This window comes from Rattus norvegicus, chromosome 1 (assembly GCF_021556685.1).
Source record: "Rattus norvegicus strain SHRSP/BbbUtx chromosome 1, alternate assembly SHRSP_T2T, whole genome shotgun sequence".
In the NCBI taxonomy this organism is placed as follows: Eukaryota; Metazoa; Chordata; class Mammalia; order Rodentia; family Muridae; genus Rattus; species Rattus norvegicus.
In genome coordinates, this window is record NC_141534.1 from 230,836,136 (window position 1) to 230,857,289 (window position 21,154).

The 21,154-nt window shown below is 39.4% G+C and overlaps 1 protein-coding gene across 6 annotated transcripts in view; it reads left to right on the forward strand.

The window, feature by feature from the left end:
* Positions 1 to 21,154, forward strand: part of Aldh1a1 (aldehyde dehydrogenase 1 family, member A1) — a 145,077-nt gene that overhangs the window by 118,141 nt on the left and 5,782 nt on the right. For all 6 annotated transcript variants that reach the window (XM_087611755.1, XM_087611710.1, XM_087611856.1 and 3 more), the window contains 9 exon segments: positions 1,010 to 1,150; positions 3,104 to 3,233; positions 4,841 to 4,902; positions 6,485 to 6,613; positions 7,933 to 8,046; positions 13,171 to 13,273; positions 15,382 to 15,566; positions 17,346 to 17,510; positions 19,620 to 19,777. In XM_087611755.1, the coding sequence (XP_087467881.1) occupies positions 1,010 to 1,150; positions 3,104 to 3,233; positions 4,841 to 4,902; positions 6,485 to 6,613; positions 7,933 to 8,046; positions 13,171 to 13,273; positions 15,382 to 15,566; positions 17,346 to 17,510; positions 19,620 to 19,777 (1,187 nt within the window).

The window sequence follows — 21,154 nt, forward strand, 5'->3', positions numbered from 1 at the left end:
CTCCTCCCTGGTGGCTGTCTTCCTTCCCAGGCATGACAGCAATCCCTCTCCTTCCCCTCAGTCCCTTGCCTGGGAATCCTAAAGTCCCGCTGCTGTCTCTCTTCCCAGCCATTGGCTACTGACAACTTTATTTACCAATGAAAACCAACTCAGGATAAGGTTCTGTGCAGATTCTCGAGCAATTTTGGGGACCAGTTTAACATAATACAAGTGGCATTAGAGCAAATGCACAAAAATATCTGCATGCTTGTTACTTTTCTTATCTGCCTTACAAAGTAGCTGACCGAAGCAACTGTAAGGAAGAAGGATTTATGCTGGCTCATAGTTGGAAAGGGGAGAATTTGCAGTGATGGTGAAGGGAGGGAAGAGAGTATGGTGGCAAGAGTGTGGTGCTAGGATTTCTCATATCTTATTGGACCAGAAATCACAGATTTCCAGACACTATTGGATCCTGGTTATAACCCATGTGCCATGCCAAGCCTACATCTGCCCCTCGGTCCCTATGTCTATCAACTCTTACTTGTGTGACAACTGTTAAAACATTTCAGCCTGTATTTGCCTTTCACATGCAAACCACTGTGTATATGATGAGGCCTCATTTTTAATTGGGTACAATGGGAAAGGACACTTATTTGGTACTTTAGTCCTAATTTGGTAAGGGAGATAGTCTCTTTATTTCTGAATCAAATGAGCTAATGTGTGTAAATTAACTAGAACATGATTTCAAGTAAAATAAACATGGTCCTATTATAATAGGATAAAGTGACATCTATTAAAATATGCCATTTCTATTCTAGTCATTTAACTATTTGGTAGACAACTGGAACTTGTTCTAAATGTTAATCAAGAGAAACCATTACAACATTCTAGATTGTTGGGTGTGTAAATGTTCTGGACTTTAGGCTAATGGAGCTTCTGTTTGTAAGGATATAAGTTCATAAGGTTGTGATGTTGTGCTTGTGCATCTAGTATTTTGATTATCCTGAATGGATTGATCTGTGATTTTCAGGCAGATGTTGACAAAGCTGTGAAGGCCGCAAGACAGGCTTTCCAGATTGGCTCCCCATGGCGCACCATGGATGCTTCAGAGAGAGGACGCTTGCTGAACAAGCTGGCTGACTTAATGGAGAGAGATCGTCTGCTGCTGGCTGTGAGTATTAACCAATGCCAATAACCAGATACATATGTGGGTGCAGCCCTCACTGCTTCAACTGGCCAGTCAGTCAGTATGGTTAAGAGAACACATGGCCAACCGTCCTGCCTTTTCTCTAGAACTTCTCAGAGCCCTTGATATGGTAAATGCTCCTCTAACAATGCCTTTGATTTCTCAGACTCACTGGAGATAATGTCATTCTGGGGAATATTTATGAATTTCTTGCAAGTGACAAAATATTGCTCTAAAATAAATTGTAATATATCAAGCCAAATATTTTTACAATGACTCCTCTTCCCAGGTATCTGTTCAAAATGTCATGACAAAGAGAAGTGATTTTTGTTTTCACAGGGTATAAAAGAATTAACAAACAGAATGTAGAATTAATGTGGAATAAAATAGTGCTTTGTTTTGAGTGCTATGCTTTTTTTTTTCATTTCTGTGGATAGATATGTCAGTATAGAATATAAATGAGAGCAGATTTTCTTGTTTTTTAAGTCCCTGTTTAATAAAGCCAACTGAAAGCAGTGCGGTTTCCCATTAGAATCCAAACTATATTTTATTATCTTCATATCATTGGAAGCAATACCAATTACTTGTAAAGAATCACACTTTTCTCAAATTCGCTAAATTTTTCAATATTAGGGAAAAATACAATCAGTAGCTGTTGCAATAAAACCACAGCCTCCTCTGTGTTGAATAGGAAGAAAGCAGATAACATGGCTTCTGTCATTTGTCTCGGCATGAAAAGTTTTAACTGCCTCTGTCACCTTGGAAGGCCACAGGATGAAGAACAGACATAGAAAAATCACGTAGGCATCCATTCTGAGGGAGTGGACATATAAACTGGAAAGGAGGGCTTAGCTATTGGGTGATCACCTCGTAGAATGTAGGGTTTCCAGGAGACCTGTATAATCAGAATGAAAAGAGAAGGAGGACAGGACTACAGGGGCAGAAAGTCTGGAACTTTATAGTCTGACTGCTGAAATAGTTGTTACTATGTTGTCTCCCCATCAGGACTATCATTGAAAACTGCTGGGGAAAGTCCATGGACAAAGTGGATGAATAGATTTTTTTCTATCTGCCAGAAATATGACAATAGTTATTTAGGCATTGAGAAATTGCAAACACTCTATGTCTGTAGAGTTGGACAGCAAAGTGGGATCCTGTTATAATACTTCTTATATGACAAGGAAATTACTAGTCATATTCACAGACGCATACCTGTGAAATTGTGCCTCATGTTTAGACATTGCTTAGCTGGAAGGGATTCAGAAAGTGACCGAAAGGACACAAGGGTCAGACCACCAGAATCTTACTATCAGGGGATCGTTTACCATGATCTTGCTATGTGGCCATAAAAATAACCAACTATTTGACTCTGTTTTAAAAACAGGAGTTTAATCAAGATGATTTGAGATTCCTTATGATTACAGAGCTCCCTTTCATACTCAAATATTAACTCATGAAAATATTGATTATATATTTTAATTTACTTTTTATTCTTATAGGATACCATACATTTATAAAATAGATACTGATTATATCGATACACAACTACTTCCTACCAACCCTGTCTACCCCCCCACGTGCCACCTGCCACCTTTTTGACATTCTCTCTTTACAACTTCTGAGTTCAATTGTGCTCCTCATATGTACATGAGTATACAGTCATTCTTTTTTATTTAAATTATTTCATGTGTGCAGATGTTTGCCTTGCATGTGTTTCTATGCATGATGTGTATGATCGCTGCTCTCAGAGGGCAGAGGAGGCATAATATCACATGTAACTAGAGCTGTACATGACTGTAAGCCATCATGCTGGAAATGAAGCTGGTTCTTCTAAAACAGCAGCTGATGTTCCAGCCATCTCTACAGCTCCATGGAGCAATTTTATTAATCTAATATTCTGGTTGCAATTACTGACTGTGTTTTGTGTTGGTTTTTCAGACAATAGAGGCCATCAATGGTGGGAAAGTCTTTGCCAATGCGTACTTGTCGGATTTAGGAGGCAGCATAAAAGCATTAAAGTACTGTGCAGGCTGGGCTGACAAGATCCATGGTCAAACAATACCGAGTGGTGAGTACACTTGGAAAAGTAGGAGGGATTGTGACAAAGGCCAGGCCACTATCACAAATTCTGATGAAGATGTCAAACAATAAGACGAAGACTATTTTCTCCTTGATTTTGAGTAAACAGCTTTCTGAAGAAGGAACTTCTATTAAGAGTCAACATTCTTTAAAGTTGTATCTATTAACTATGCAGAAAATAAAACTCTGTAGCACATAGGCAGCATTACAGTAAGACCATGATCATAGATTCAGTTAAAAATTCAGTGAGGTGTCTAAGCGCTCAAACTGTCCAAAGCTGTCTACGAAATTACCGATTTCTGCTCCATTTCCATAACAACACTGATATCCTTCCTACAACATCGTTTTTTTAACACGCACACACACACACACATATGTATGTATACATATACATATATATAGTCCAGAAAGAGGCAGTTATGCTAATCTGTGCCCTTTTAAATTGAGTGTATTTAGAATTAACTAATTTATATATTAGCATGTTTTACAAACCACAAAGATGAGAGGAGTGCTTTTACTAGCTGAGTTAAGTTTGCATGGAAGTGATTGTGTAACTATTACTCAGTGTGCATGTAGGAGAACAGACACGTGAAAAATATTTCAAGTGAAAAAAATAATCAATTTGGGAATGGAGTAGAGGCTGAGTTTCATGTCTGTAATTGAACTCAAATAATCCACATCAGTTCTGTTCCTGATGGGCACTGCCAAGCTAACTGGAGAATTTATTATGGAAGGTGATCACCAGGAAGTTAGGATTTATGAATGAGACCACAGACGTCCCATGAAGGGGGCTCTTTCGAGGCTCTTATTCCACGGGTAGGAAACCTAGAAGAAACTGTTTAAAGTACCTGTGGGTCTTGACAGAAAAAGTACCTGCTGTGGTAGCAGTAAGCTCCTGTGGAAGCCAGAACAAAATACAGAATAACAAAATTCCCCTGGTAACCACATCAGAGTAAGGCATAGGACTTGGCCAAAGCCTGATGGTTATTTTTTAAAGATTTTTCCCTTAGATTAAAAGACATTGCATTTGTGTTTAGTAGGCACCACCACCACCACCACCACTACCACCACCACTGCCGCCACCACTACCACCACCACCATCCACACACACACACATACACACACACACACACACACACACACACACACACACACACACACAAATTTCAAGGCAGTAGAAACACAGCTTACATTTTTAATATTTTAAACCATTCACCATCTTAAAGGTTCATGGCCCTGGGAATTTTGAGACATTGGAAACATTTACACCTTATCGATACTCTTCTCTCCCCAGCTCCTTTCCGGACTACTCTATGAACAGGCTGATGTGGAAGGCAGCCATTTTGAAAACAAAAAATAGAGTTAACTGCCTGTCAGATCTTTTCCCATCTTGTCACATATGCCCCAGTTTTTAGAATGAAATTGACATTTGAGGATCCCATTGTTTACATTATTAGCCTTGTAAATAGGGTCCTTTGTTTGCTTTTTGCTGCTGAGTATGTGGTTCTTCTCACATCAATCTCAAATCCACCCTGCCATGCCTGCACAACACATTTACCTTTAATGAGTGCTGTCTGTGTCTGCTCTGTTTTCCAGATGGAGACATTTTCACTTTTACGAGACGTGAACCTATTGGGGTGTGTGGCCAAATCATCCCTGTAAGTTTTCCTTCCTGACTCCCAATGAGGGAAAGAAAGGTCGAATTCCATTAATCCAGGGAGGAAGCCCATTTTCATACAAGTGAAGCTCATGCAATGGTTATGTGTGAAGTAAATTCAACAAGCATGACTGCCTGCAGCTTATCGTCCTGTAACTGAGCTTCTTATATAGGAGTTAGCTCCTTCAGAGACCTTGGATAGATGGCTGTGCCCTTGGAGGGCATTTCAGTGTTATCACATGAGCCCCAAGTGTTGACTGCATGAATGGCTTTGGAAATTGTGCTATGTTCCGGTTTCGTGAGCTGTGCCGTGTAAGAATATGACAAGGGTTTATCACGGCTCATCTGTGCTGAGACTCCACGTCAGTGGGTCACAGTCATACTGGCAACCTCCAGCACTCTGTTTCCTCCCTGAAATTTCTCACCATGAATAGTAAATGCAGCAAGATTGTTAAAATATCAGAAAATATCTTTTGACTTAAGTAAAAAACTGGGAAAGTGTGTGGCCTGCATTGCAACTTTAGAAATCAAGATTGGGTACTCAAAGTTCTTCTGTCAGAAAATCAACTTCTGGATGAACCAGATTTCCTCTAAGCTTGACACACAGGACATGAGCTGTATATAGCTGATGTAATTTAAAAGGCAAAATTAAAATAGAGTGAGGCGTCCCACTTCTTTTTTGGAGTGACAGTGACTCTTATTTAATGAGACTGAACATATCGATGCATTTAATAGAAGTGCTTATTACTTTAAAGGCTTAAAATCCCTCCAGCACATCTACATCACTCTACCAGTGAGTAACTTGAATAAGTCCAAACACTAACTGTCCTCAGCTGCTTTGTTCGGTTGTTCTGGGGATCTAAGCCTGGGCCTCACACAGACATGTACTATCCCTCAGCGTTCTTTCTCGGTGGATTCAGAAGAGATCCATCTAAAGTAGCAAGAACCACTTTCAGGACTCTTGGGAGGTGAATGCCTAAGCAGAGAAGTAGTCACCTATCTCACTTCTTACAGCTGGCCAGAGGGTGTGTAGGGATCTGAACCCAAAGCTCTCACCCTCTGGATGTGAACTTCCTTTGGGTTTAACAATATTGTTTGCCCTGATCTGAGCCTACCTCTCTGTTGTGCAAAACAATTGGAATGTATCCATGGCCTGATTTCAGTCTCACAAATCCAAAATGTAAAAATCAAGTCTTCTAGCATTAAATATGCTAAAAGATATTATGATTAGGTAAATTCAATAAAGGGACTCTAGGGAAATATAGGGGAGAGAATGTCACATCTTTTCACATCTGATATGCTTATTTATATACAAAACCATAAAGTATTCTTCCTTGTAGAATAAGCATTCAGGATAGCAGGACTTGATTAAATTTGGGAGTGTTTTCCTGTTTCCTTCTATACGGTGAGTCCAGAACATTTAGCATGTGTTAGTTGCTCTTAGCGGTGACCCTAAGTGAGATGTTTCAGGGAAGTATGAAGCACTTACACAGTTTTATTCAACATCTATCAAGGCAGGTTGTTCTAGAACCTGTGGTTTGAGACAATGTAAAGGGTCCATTTTTTTCATTTTTGCTTTCTAGTGGAATTTTCCACTGCTTATGTTCATTTGGAAGATAGGCCCTGCCCTCAGCTGTGGGAACACGGTGGTCGTCAAGCCAGCAGAGCAAACTCCTCTCACTGCTCTTCACATGGCATCTTTAATAAAAGAGGTGAGTTTCCTGAGTCTAAACCTGCAGTCATATCCTGGGTCCCCGTTTACCTTACAGACCTTGTTTACGTGTACTGTACACTTCAAGTATTGTTCACATGAGGCTCCTGTTCAGTCATGCAGGTGAAAGCAGCAGAACTCGGTTGGGGATTTAGCTCAGTGGTAGAGCGCTTGCCTAGCAAGCACAAGGCCCTGGGTTCGATCCTCAGCTCCGGGGGAAAAAAAAGAAAGAAAAAAAAAAGAAAGCAGCAGAGCTAAGGGCTGGGATTCTGTCAGTCAGCACAAATGTCTCTTCTCCTAAATAATGACAGGAATCCATAGTCAGAGGCTCATAGCCAATCACCTTGTAATCCGTTATTTATACTGTGGACTCTCATGAACATAATCCAGGAAGAAATGAAGTGTTCTTTCAAATGTTGAAATATTTGTTGACAACTGCCTGGTTGCTTCTGTAAATGCCTTCAATCATTTTAGTTTTAATAGGCTGAAGGTTGGAAGCAATTGTGGTGATATACTTGTGGGAATATTGGGACATATTGTGAAAAGAATATATCCAGCCGTTCATATTCATCTTCATTTTCTTCTCTGTTCAAAGTGCATGGAACACGGCACTTTTATGTAGTTAACCAAAATGTGTGATTTTACCACTTTAAAACATTGGATTTCATCCTTAATATTGTATCAAAGACTCAAAATGGCAACTTAGAATTTCATAATGAAAAACAATGTCTTGAAGATATTTTCATTTCAAACAAAAATGGACAAAAAATTGTCAAAAGTGATGCTTTTTTTTAATCAAATACCATGAACTTATAACATGGTCATCAAGGCTCTGTCATTGGTGCTGTCAGTGGGAGAGAAATCTGTCCGCCATTCTCATACTTCACAGAGAGGCTTTGCCTTTGTGATGTTTTACTGATCAAACAATACCACTTGGGATTTGTAACGTAGCCACTTTCATGACAAGTCAACAGTGAAAAATTGAAAACATGATCTCTAGATTTCTAGCCCTGATGATCATCCCAAATGTCTATGTACTTTATCATAATTTTCTGAATTGTGGGAGTTCACCCTTCTGACATTTAGCACAGCTAATCGTTAGAAATATGAGCCACTGATGGGGTTTTGAGTCTTGGAAGAAATGAAACATCCCCTTTGAGTAAAATTCCATATTGACGAAAAGCTAGTAATAATAAAGAATAAATACGTAGGTGAAATTTTCTTGGGAGAAAAACTTATAAGGTTAGACTAAGAGCACAGCTTCAGTCCCATACCCACCTCTGCTGTGAATTAAATTCTCCATCTGTTGGATGCTTGTAGGCAGGGTTTCCTCCTGGCGTGGTGAACATTGTCCCTGGTTATGGGCCAACTGCGGGGGCAGCGATCTCCTCTCACATGGATGTGGACAAGGTGGCCTTCACGGGATCAACCCAGGTAGGGCGGATCTCTGAGTATCTCATCCCCTCCCAGAGCAAGCATGTTTCCTGCAGCTATTTATCAGACAATGCTTCTTAAAATAAAAGTTACTTCAATGATTTGTTACTTATTCAGTCCTTGAAAAATATGTCTATCCAGCCCAGCTGGATGAATTTAGGATAAAAGAAGATACCTGTTGCTAATTCAGAATGATTACAATGTTCAATGTGTTTACTATTATGTCTCTCATAGAAATTTAGCCACTGGCTCTGTCAGATGACTGGAAAAATATATGATAGAAACAATATAAATTAGAGCACAGTGATTTATATGAATGAATGTAAATACATCCTTCAGATTAAGAAAATTAAATAGAGTTTCACCCTTAGCATCTTTTTTTTTTTCCGGAGCTGGGGACTGAACCCAGGGCCTTGCGCTTGCTAGGCAAGCGCTCTACCACTGAGCCAAATCCCCAACCAGCATCTTATGTTTTGGAACTGTCTATCCAGCATACCCTGAAAAGGAGACAAATTCTGCTTCCCTCCATGCTTCTGTTGGAGAGTCTCAGGTTTGAGTGTGCCTGGCCTCAGTATGGATAGACACAGTTGAAGAATAGTCAACAGTCTATAAGCACTAATAAGGAGGGGCAAAAGGAGGGAGAACAAAAGGCTTGGAAGATAGAATTCTGTATATTTCATGATTTTCTATCATAAACAAAAAGAAAATCTAGAGCTTACTCTATTTCCAACTGAGCGATATTTGTGTCACCCTACTTGGCTATCACGTTAATAGCTATCCAGCCCCAAAAGAGACTGACTGCATGCCTCATTGGCATGCATGAAAAGTAAGCTGACAATACCTGCAAGAAATAAAGAGGATTGAGAAGGTGATGAATTATGTACAGGAGAGTAAGGAAAGGAAAACTTACCTGAACCTCGATGCGTGCTACAACTTGCTGAAAGTGTCGAGGAATGGTTTTAACTACTTGAGGACTGAGAAGCAAGAAGAATATTCACCACAATAAGTCAAGGTTGATTTCCCTTATAAGTACAGTTGCTTCAGCATTTCATTAAACACCACAGAAAGCTGAACTGACGAAACATTACATTCTATTTTTATTCTATTTTTGATCTTCTAAAGTGCATCTTCTTTGTCTTTCATGAATAGTAGAAAGATAGTACGCAGTGGAGAAATGTCTGACTGAAATATGATTAAAAGCAGAGACAATGAAAAGCAACAACCAAAGAATTGTATTCAGCATTTCTCTTGGGGGAGGGGAGAAGATGAGAGGATGCCAGTGACACACTAATAACTTCTGTAAATAATGGTTGACATCATAGCAGGAAAAGGCTGACAGATAGAACCCTGGGTTTTCCCAGCCTCTGCCACATTTCTGAGTCCAAAACCTATGTTCATTACTCTAGTCCTGATCCCAGCAGCAGTGTAAGGGCTTAATGGTCTTGACTGATCCTGGGCTATATACCATTTTGAGGCTACTTTATATGCCCCCAATCTCACAAAAAGCATGGAAATTAGAAGACCAGGCAACATACGAGGTCAAATTCCAACCTAACCATTTAAATACTATGCCTCTAAAACATCAAGTATCTTTGCCACATTTTAATTTCTTTATCTGAAGAGCATAGGGACCCTAATATCTGCTTTACTTGGTTTTACATAGTAAAAGTGAGAACTAGTAGAATAAGACATCTAGCAGCCCCCTAAGAGCCAGCAAATGGCCTTGGTTACTCTCTTTCACTTTCCCAGGCTTTGGGTTTTATGGGGACATCAGCTTCTCGCACCTGACTCCCAGTGTTCCCACACTGCCTTGGTGCTCTTATCTGAAGTTCTCAGAAACCCTGAATTCAACAGTGTTTCCATCTGTGTTCCTGCTGTCTGAGATTCCTAATCGTGAGCGTGTACACCCTTGGGGATATTTCTCACTCTCTTGCCTGGCTAGTCTCAAGGCTCTTTTGTTCAAGGTTAGTCACAGGATGGTGTAGGACTACTTCTAAATAGCAAAATGATAATGATGTGATTTTAGAAGATCCATTGAGGGAAACATAGCATTAGTCCAAAACAAACACTCTGTGGAAACTTGTTTATACTTTTTCTCAACATTTGTTTCCTGACTTAGAGGTCCTGAAGCACTTTTAATCCCCAGGCAAATGAATCTCTCATAGGCACAAGCCACATAGTATATAAGAAATATTTTATGAACACTGGTTACCTCTTCTTCACAAGGAATGCAACAAAAGGATAAACAGTTCATTTTTTTGCCTTTTCATAATCCTCTTTGGGAAGTTCATGTTTTACCTTTTCAAATTAAGGGAATGAAATTATGAGATAAAAGTAACATGACTGGTTTCTGAGAAAATTCAAGCAAGCTTCAAATTGTCTACCTGAATTTGATATATATATATATATATATAGTTTATTCCTCACTCATTTATTTTTATTTTAATATACTATTTATTTATTTACTTTATTTACATAAGTACTCTATCTGTATGTATACCTGTATGCCAGAAGAGAGCATCAGATCATATCATAGATGGTTGTGAGCCACCATGTGGTTGCTGGGACTTCAACTCAAGACCTCTGGAAGAGCAGCCAATGCCCTTAACTACTGAGCCATCTCTCTAGCTCCCCATACCCATATTTCTAACAAGCTTTTCTATTCGTTTGCCATGTGTAGCTTCAGAAAATGTATTCTGGTCATACTCCCATAACCAAGACAAATTTAGCTATATTAAAGAGAAGTTTTCTACTAAACTGACTAGGGGACTCAAAATGATACCATTTGTTATATAGAAAATAAAAACTTTTTAAATGAAAATGATCACAAAGGTTGTACTACAGAGTCTCAGAATTATGCAACACACCACTATACAAACATGGGAAGGGAAGCAGGAGGATCACAAGGTTGAAGCCAGATTGAGCTACATGGGGATTCACTCTCACAAATAAAAGACAGAACAAAACAGAAGGAAGACAGTAGCGTGAAAGACAAGCAGGGAAGATCAATTTGAGGCAGGACTTTCCTGGGATATTACTGCTTTTTGTTTATTTTTATTCATCTACTATCAAGAGTTAAAGTTAGAATCATAAAAGTGTTAATAAAAGGGACTGGAGACACCAGGAAGTTAGATGTCTGGTGGGGTGGGTCGGGAGGGGACATCCTCACGGAGACAGGGGAGGGAGTCCAAGGAGTGGGGAGGAGGTATGGTATGTGTAACTCTCTGGGGGTGGACCCAGAGGGGAATAAAATTTAAAAAATAAATAAAATAATCCCTCTGGGAAAAAAAACAGAAACCAAAAATACATGGAAAAAACAATACCTTCAACAACAACAATAGAAAAAAAGGGAAACTTAAGTGAAATGATTATCTTTTCTTTAATGCATTGCAGAATAATAGGAATAATAGCAACACAGTATCAACATAGATCTTCCCTCCACACTGTGATGCAAGAGAGACCTCATTGAAATCCAATGTGCAGAATAGCAGAGACCCAGAGGATTATAGAGGCAGAATATGATGGGTACCTCTAGTCACCAAGGTCAAGATCTTTACAATGGAATGTGGTCTTAATGTACAAGTCATTTTAAAAGCTGAATTTAGAAATGAAAAACAAGAAGAATTATTTAGAAAATAACCTTTAATCAAAGGGACGCAAAAGCAGCAAGTAAAATAAAATGAAAGCAATGTCTTATTTTAGATGAAGGGACTAGCATAAAGAAGAAACTAGTATGGCAGAATTCAAGCTAAGGGCTGAAGAACTCAGAACTCAGAGCCAGTCTCTCTCTGTGCAGTGACATGTATCGGAGAAACAGAAGCATGGTGCCAAGGAAATAAGGGCAAAAGGTATTGAGATCCACTAACAGTGAGCATACCAGGATAAACACACAGGAAGGAGAAAAGGACCGTCATGTCCTTCTTCGGGAGACCAAGGAAAGAATCATGTCCATATAGAGTTATCAGAGAAGAGCTCAAGAAAAGTCTGTACTAAATGATGATCCCAAAGAGAGTACTGAGTTCTATGAATGTCTCTAGGGAGACAAGAAGTCAATACATGAGGTGCTCAGGAGTATCTCTGATCAAACACAGAGAGGAAGTTCTGATGAAAATGAAAAATAATTATCTGCCTTCTCATGAAAGTCAGTTCTCTAGGTAGCCACGTCTGTTTGCCTGACCATGGGCATTTTCTGATTTGTCTCACACTTGCATACTTGATGAGGGAAGTGTTGTGGTAAATATTTAAAAAACCTAAACCCTTTTATCCTGTGCTAGTCCTGGCACCTGTAGGGCCTCATGGCACTGCTTGGTATCTTTACCTCAGTGACCCCACCCTGCCCCAAGTACTCACTAACCCATGCTGTACATGAGCCTTTTCAGCATGGCACCTTGCCACACTGGTCCCTAGTGTTAGTTCCAGCACCCATGGGGCCAAATGGAACTAACTAAAATTTATCTCTAATTAGTATCTCTTCCGGAAGCTCTCTGCTAGCTGCAAACTCTCTTGTTCCAGCTACCCAGTAAAATCAGAGCTCTAGAAGTCCAGCATGGGCTGGGCTAGCACAGCCACCTGCCACGGACTCTACTCACACTCCCAACAACCCAGTGAAGCCATGACTCAATGAACTGTAATTTATCAATTAGATTTATATGTTAAATTTTCAATCCACAATAGATCCACACAATGAATTCACAACTAATTGATAAGGATATAAACTGCACACCTAGATAAGAAAAAATTGCCTACAGAAATCCAGCCCAACTATCTTGGCAAATCAAGGTCACGCAGATCTGGGTCATCCTTCTCTGTCTCCAACTTGATTCTCCGTTCCCTTTCCCTTTCCCTTCCCATTCTCTCCCACCTTACAAAAGCTTTGTCCCCTCCTTACATTTTTACTGTAAAATCATGGCCTTAACCTAATGTGTGCCAGTCCTCACCTGCATATAGACATCAACCTATAGGGAAGCTTCTAGATCTGAAGATGCCAGATCTTGAATAACACCATTGAATGTTTCCTCCAAATGAAAGGAAATGGTGGTGCAAATGTTCTATAATTCAAAGTTTACATGAATCTATCTACACAGGAACATGCTAAGCCCCCTCCTTTGTGATGTTTGATTTCAGGTTGGCAAATTAATCAAGGAAGCTGCAGGAAAAAGCAATCTGAAGAGGGTCACGCTGGAGCTTGGGGGAAAGAGCCCTTGCATTGTGTTTGCAGATGCCGACTGTGAGTAGGAACCCTTTGTTAGCATCTCACCTTCTTCCTCCTCATGCCTGATTCTGTCACAGTCTCCTAGAGTCTTACAAATGACATTCCTTCAAGGTGAAAGTAATTAACTAGAGTCTGTGGTGACTCTGGAAAGCTTTTAAACTTTTCCATAATGTAGATAAATTAAGCACAGGTATGATTTTGTCCTGGGTTGGAATAGATTCCTACTTCCCTGTATCAAAGCGAGATTGTGTAAATGGTCTGGATCTACGATCTGGTTTTGATATTTTATATCTTTATTTGTGTTGAGTCCATGATACCTGATACATTTGTAGCCAGCAGGAGTCTGGCTATTAGTCATTTCATATTTTCTTTTTGTGTTCACCTAGTATATGGGGAGAGCCAGAAGAACATGAGATTTGCTTAAATATTTTTCATTTTCAACTAATGTTAGTAAATATGGGAAATTATCATTTGGGTTTGACAGCCAGCCATAATATTCCAAATCACTCTGGTTTACTAATAAATGACATTTTGGGTTTCTTCCTAACCAGGCTAATTTCATGGAAATTAAAGGTCAAGCTTTCCTGTACCTCTTCCTTCAATGAGACTTAGAAAAACAAACGATACCTGGACTTTGCTGTTGTCACTGTTGTGATTCTTCCAGGAGATTTTAGAGTTTACTTTCTGTTTACTATTCGACACATGGCAAAGTCCCCTGTTTGTCACTCTAGAAAATCTCCTCACTGCAATCCAAGCAGTTATAATTGGCTCACAGATTGACAACTTATTCCTATAATATTGAATGGAATCCTCATATATAAAATTGACACAGACATTTTTCTTTTCACTGGAATCAAGAATATCCCAATAAAAGCCATAGGCATGCTGTGCTGTATAAACTAAGCAATGAGTTTGTGGGTATGTGTGACACAGGATCTAGATATATTTTGGAAGTGTCTTGCCAGAAGTAAAAGTTCATACAATCTGTGATGATTCTGAATACTAATGGGTTTTCTTGGTATTTTCAGAAAGATAAAATGTTTTTCATTGATCAAAGTATATAAATGTCTTGATATTATTTAGGCAATGAATAACTCAGGTTTCATTTTTTGCTATTTTTTTCTTTTCTTTTATTGGATATTTTCTTTATTTACATTTCTTTTTTAATTTTATTTTTCTTGGATATTTTATGTATTTACATTTCAGATGTTGTCTCCTTCCCCACCCCTCTTCCATTCCCCCTTCTCCCTTCCCCTGATTCTATGAGGATGCATCCACTCCCACCCACCCACTCCAGCATCAATGCCCTGGCATTATCCTACTTTGGGGAAATGAGCCTTCAGAGGACCAAGGATTTTTCCTCCTGTTGATGGTGGACAATGCCATCCTCTGCTACATATGCAGCTGGAGCCATGGGTGCCTCCATGTGTACTCATTGGTTGGTGGTTTAGTCCCTGGGAGCTCGGGCATGGTGGGGTGGGGATTATGGTTGGTTGATATTGTTGTTCTTCCTATGGTGTTGCAAACCCCTTCAGCCTTTTCTCTAACTACTCCATTGGAGTCACCTAGTTCAGTCCAATGGCTAGCTGCAAGCGTCCTCATCTGTATCAGTAGGGCTCTGGCAAAGTCTCTCAGGAGACACCCAGATCTGACTCCTGTTAGCAAGCAGTTCTTGGTATCAGCAATAGAGAGATCCTAGGTAGCTCAGTCAGTAGAGTATCAGGTTTTATTTTTTATTCAGTTAAAACTTGAATCTAAAAGAGTCACAAACATCTTGATCTTTGGAAGAGTTTTAAGATTCTTTGTGTTATTTGTGCTTACAATCAAATCTACATTCTTACTAAGGTCTGTGTTAAAGCTATGTGAGCACCTCTTCCCAGATTGCTTTTGTTGTTAATATTTATTTGTAAATAAAAAGATCATCAAGATTATTTTGTCACCGGGCTTCTAAGACTCTGGATATATTGAATCTGTGGTTCTTCTCTTCATCATATCACCGTTTTTCATCTGAAAAGAAGTAGATTTTTAAACGTTTCTTTGATTTAGACATGTGCATGTGCACACACATATAAATGTATGCCTTAGAGAATATCTCTTCTCTGATGGAAACACTCTCTCTGCAGTGGACATTGCTGTCGAGTTTGCACACCATGGAGTCTTCTACCATCAAGGCCAATGCTGCGTCGCGGCATCCCGGATTTTCGTTGAGGAGTCAGTTTATGATGAGTTTGTGAGAAAGAGTGTTGAGCGAGCCAAGAAATATGTCCTTGGAAATCCTCTGACCCAAGGAATAAATCAGGGCCCTCAGGCAAGTATGCAACAAAAAGACAATAATTTCCACACAAGAATGAAGACTCCTACTTAAAACCGATGGTTAACTTCTTCGTTATGCATTTTGCTAGTGGGCATTGCTCTCATTTCATTGTGTAAAGAGGATAACTCCCAATAACAAAGAAGGCATTCTGTTTTATGTCGGCCAAATCATGTATATGCCTAGATATAGTTTAGGAAGAATTAAATGTGAAGAGGTCTGGGGAGATGTCCCAGTGGATAAAGCACTGGACATGTAAGTGTGAAGTTCAGAGGTCAAATTCCAGAGCCCTCATAAGATAACTGAATGTGTGTGGTAGCTAATATATAACCCCAAAGTTCAGGAGATAAGGTAGGGATTTCCCGAGGCAAGGAAACCAACCAGAGTAATCAAACTCATAAGTGCTGGGTTCAGAGAGACAACCTATCTAGATAAATAAGAGGAGTAGAAAGTAACAGTAAAATGCAACAGTCCACCTCTGACTTCTATACCCATTGCACTGTCATGCCCACCACACACACAAAAGAAAAAGAAAATTTAGCCAATACCATCAATTGTTTGCTTTCTTCAATCTGTATGCTTTTAATTCCTATTTCAATTAATTCCTACTACAATTCTTAGACCTCTTGGAGATACATATACAGTTAGTTCTCTCATTTCTTCCTACTAATCAACCTTTCACTTCAGTCATCATTCTACAAGTCTAAGCAGGAAAGCACTCCTGGGTACTCTGCAGCGTTCTCACCCTCACTGACATATGATGTAAGTGGTTCTTGAAGTCCTGGTTCTGGCAAACTTCTGACAAGCTTTTCCCTTTAGTTATCAAAAGCTTGGTATTCCCCCAGGGGCTCTGGGTGTTCTGTGTTGTTAGTCTACTGTAAATATGAAGGTCTTTGTCTCTCCTGCTCAAAAGCCACCTTGCACAGCTTTTGTTTGTGGTTTGTTATGATCTATTGTTCAAGATTTTGGTCCCGTGATTCTGAATTCATGCCTGCCTCTGAACAGTGATCCTTGACCTGAGGCACATCCTGATAGGGGATGTAGACTTTATCAGGAGACAGGTTAAATTGTTATAACAAGGTGGAGAGCTGTGAGTCCATGAGGGTCTCTAGTGAGAAGAATAGACACTGCTAAACACCCCACAGTGAACAGGAAAACTTCCCGACAAAGAGCTTACTGTCCCCAGGTGCTAGTAGACACTCTCCTGTAACTGTGCAGTAGGGACTTGACCCCAAACTATGTTCATATGTGGTATGAAAGGGCAACCAAACCAATAGACTAAAGAAAGGGCAGATTCTATCTCTGAAGAATACAGATCTCCTATTGTCAAAAGCATATCCAAGGATCATATCCACTGGACCTGAATCAAAGTGATCCTTCCCCATCACTCCTTTATTTCAGTAAGGATGAAATAAGTAAGTTCCTGGCATATGTGCACCATCATTAACAAACTTCTTTCAAAGGGAATAAATGATACATGACAGGTGTATAAAAGCTCTGGATATTTCCATGTTGTCAATTTCTGTGTTTATGTAACTGTACTTAGTTTGCAAATTCTTAAGCTTTCCTCCTAAAATTTCACAGGAAAAAAATACCCAAGAATGATCAGAATGAACTGATCCTATGTCCAGTGATTCAAATAGTCAGACATAGCCTTTGTATCCTGTAACCTCTATATCCTGTATTCTCTGTATCCTGGACGTTGGAAGCCTCATCCTAATTATGTGTTTGTGATTTTCATTTCTTTTCCTTTTCCCTGTGGTTTCTTCCAACTAGATTGACAAGGAGCAACATGATAAAATCCTTGATCTCATTGAGAGTGGGAAGAAAGAAGGAGCCAAACTGGAGTGTGGTGGAGGACGCTGGGGGAACAAAGGCTTCTTTGTCCAGCCCACAGTCTTCTCCAATGTGACCGATGAGATGCGCATTGCCAAAGAGGAGGTAATGTTTCCACATGGTTCTGTTTATGGGCTTGCTCTGTTCTCTCTGTGTGTGAACTGTGTCCCTCTAAAATCTTCAGCTCCTTGACCAACATTACCAGGAAGTACTTGGTGACAAAGCCATAAGTTATTAGTGATCTAAGCTAAACAGTAAGAAATCCAAGTGTCCTGTGAAGAGTTTCTGACATGAACAGAAGTGTACAACAGATTTGGTAGGGACTTTATTCACAGCCTTAAAGGAATAGAAAATGACCTTATCATTTATAAAACCAGGAATAAATGTACATATAGTGTGTTACATATGCCAGACACAGAACAACATATACTGAATGGCCACAGTTATACAAAGAGCATAAAAAAACTCAAACTCACATAGACAAACTGGACTGGCTTTGTTGGGGAAATAAAGAAGAGTTCTGGGGAGTACGATCTGAGTAGTCTCAATAAAGATAGTACCCAGATAGACAACATATAACTAAAGGGAGCTAGTTTGCAATTAACATGGTAGCTAATATACATTTTGAATATGAAGACTTTTACTATATGCAGAGATATGAGCACATACCTTAGACAATGAAAGCATCATATGGAATGCTACTTAAGACACTGTGACTCAACTATACAGATTCCTAATTTCCTCATTCGGTGAATTTATACACGTGTCCTTGATATAGGAGAGGACCTAAGAGTTTTTCCCTCTACCTTCATGATATCAACAAATAAAGAGGCAGGGGGATCATTCAGCTTTGCAAGAGGAGGAAATAAATATAAAGAACAGAATTAAATATTAGATGTGGATCATCCAACATGCTTAGGTTGTCTACATCAATTCACTCCTCACGAATTGTGTGCATTTCTGCCCTTCTTGTGTGATTCTTCTTTGCTTAGAGTTATTGTTCTTGTTAGACTATGACTTGCATAGGAAGGACAATAAAGCAGAAAATAATGATCATTTAAGGAATTATTTGATCCTATAATGTGCTCACTAGAATATCTCATTTGCTGCCTCAAAATAGGAGTCCAGAGCATGCACAGTGTCAGCTAAGTTGAGCAAACTCAGCACAGTTCTGTCCTACCTGCTTCCCATGTCCAATGTTCACAATGTTGTGCTTCCCAGTTATGGGGTCATGATGGACTTTAGGACCCCAGGATCTACCCCCAGGCTGTAGGGAGTGGCCACTAACTGCCCTATACCATTCAAATTAACTTGGAACCAGCAAGCCATGTGACAGCTCTCAGGCTTTTGCCAACCTATGTTTACATGTCTCAGAAAAGTATGCTAACATCCCAAGAAGACTCTCTTTCATTTTGATAAATGTATTTGATAATTTATCAAAATACAAAAGGGTAATATCTACAAGTAAAACCATTTGTTTCTTCTAACCTGTGGTGTGAGCTATAAAGTTGTATGAGGCTTTCCTGACTAGATTCCCACAGAAATAAGAGACTGGCTCATACGAGAATAATCAAGCTGTGAAGATAGTCACTGCCAAGGACCTCAGGCTTTGGTTAGTTTGGACTGGTTCCACAGTTAGGCTTCCAGTGATGAGTCATTTTGGTAATGGTACATAGAATTGGGTGACAAAAGGAATAAAAGTCTATGCTATGTTACATAATATTTAAAATTATGAAGTGATCCAAAACAGAAGAATGACTGACATTTAAATCAATAACACAGTTAAATTTAAAGAGTAAACACTGTTGTCAATCTGTTTCTTTGTTATTCTTAGTGCAGAGGACTGTTTTCTTGGTCTTGCTGTTTTGTGCAGTATTTCACAGGATGAAGAAAACTAGGCTTAAAGTTTATAAAATGTTTCCAAGTAGATCATGCAGTTAATGATTTGATGTTTAGTCCTTACATTTTGAGCAGCTCTGTTACAGTGTCCAAGGAAAAACCACTGTCATAATGATTGATATTTGCTCCACAGAGAATATCATCCATGATCTCAGCCTGTTTCTATGTCCACTGTGTGTGGCCGTCTGTTGTGATTCTTACCAATAGGTCTAACATGAGAGATAATACCTTAGCCAATGTGCAGTGGCTTCTAGGGAAGCATAGGTTGTACATTTAACATATACAGTTACCCCTTTTTTGTGTTATTCTGTGTAGATATTTGGACCAGTGCAACAAATCATGAAGTTTAAGTCCATAGATGATGTGATCAAGAGAGCAAACAATACTACCTATGGTCTAGCAGCAGGAGTCTTCACAAAAGACCTGGACAGGGCCATCACTGTGTCTTCTGCTCTGCAGGCCGGGGTAGTGTGGTAAGTACAGTAAGATGTGCTCTTTCTCTGTCAGCCACATAGGCAGGGGGAGTTGACCTCCTCCAGAGTTTAATATTTATTTGAAATTACCTGACCTACTTTAAAAGTCATTGTCCAGATTTTTAATGTAAAATTAATTCTATTTATTTTTGTTAAATTCCTTGTCTAAAACAATTTATGAATGTTTACTCTGTGCTTTGGTAAGAGGTACAAGATAATTTCAAGGTACTCAGTAATATTTGGAACAATGGTAGTAAAAGAAACATTGTCTGCTTCTAGTTTGATCATGTTAGGTAATGTTTTGGTGCCTCGTGTATGCTCAGAGTTATTATTGCTATTGATATTATCATTTTCTATAATAAATATTAGACCTAGCGACTCTCACAGTCTAGGCAAGTGCTCCTTCCCATCTCCAGCTTTATTATATATTTAAAATGTTAGAGTTGAGCTGTTTAGCTTTGAACTTGTCATTCTCCTGCAGCAGGCTCAAGAGTTGATCCCAGGCAAGGTTCTATAAAGCTTTTATATTAGATTCTTACTCTAGGATATTTTTTTCTGTTAGAGATCTAATTCTTTTTAGAAGATCAAAATAAATTTTGCAAAGCAATTTTTCTCTCACCTTAGACCTAGTTTATTCTTTGAATTTCATAATTTTAACACAGAAGAGTCCCAGGCTGTGCCTCTCAAAGTGCCTTTGTTCAGCCTGCTCCATTCCTGGACTCTTTTCCTCAGCATCCTTGTCTCTCCAAGCCTCCCTTCCCTCAGTCCCAGCTACAACACTGCCATTTTCCTCCTCTCACCTCGGTCACTTAAGGAAAACCAGGCACAGAAAAGCATCCTAAGAGACACAGCTTTTCTGGGTCCTATTGATAGCTTGAAAAATCTCTTCCTCCTATCAAAGGGAGAGACAGCAGTTTGTTACTCTTAATGTCGCAATGTATTTCTTAGAGTCATTATTTAAGCTGACTTGAAAACTACCATTTATTAATCCAAACCTTATTGATGGTGAAACTAGGAACTTGCCGAAGTTACGTAACTTATGGAGACCATGCAATGAATAGAGGGAGAGCCAGGCCTTCCACACACTTAGTAAGGCCTCTTAACATACACTCAGGCCCGCAAACATACACATTAAAAAATTAAATGAAAAAAATAAATATGTAAAGAAATACCTAAATATACCTTTTACAAAAATAGCGCAATGGAGTGGGAGAGTTGGCTCCCCAGTTAAGAGAACTTGCTGCTCTTTGAAGAGCACCCAAACTCCGCTCCCTGCCCTCAGATTGGGCAACTCACAGCCACTTGGAACTGATCACCTGATGGACTGATTCCAAGTGACCTGATGTAGTTCTGTGGCCTCTGCAGATATCTCCCACA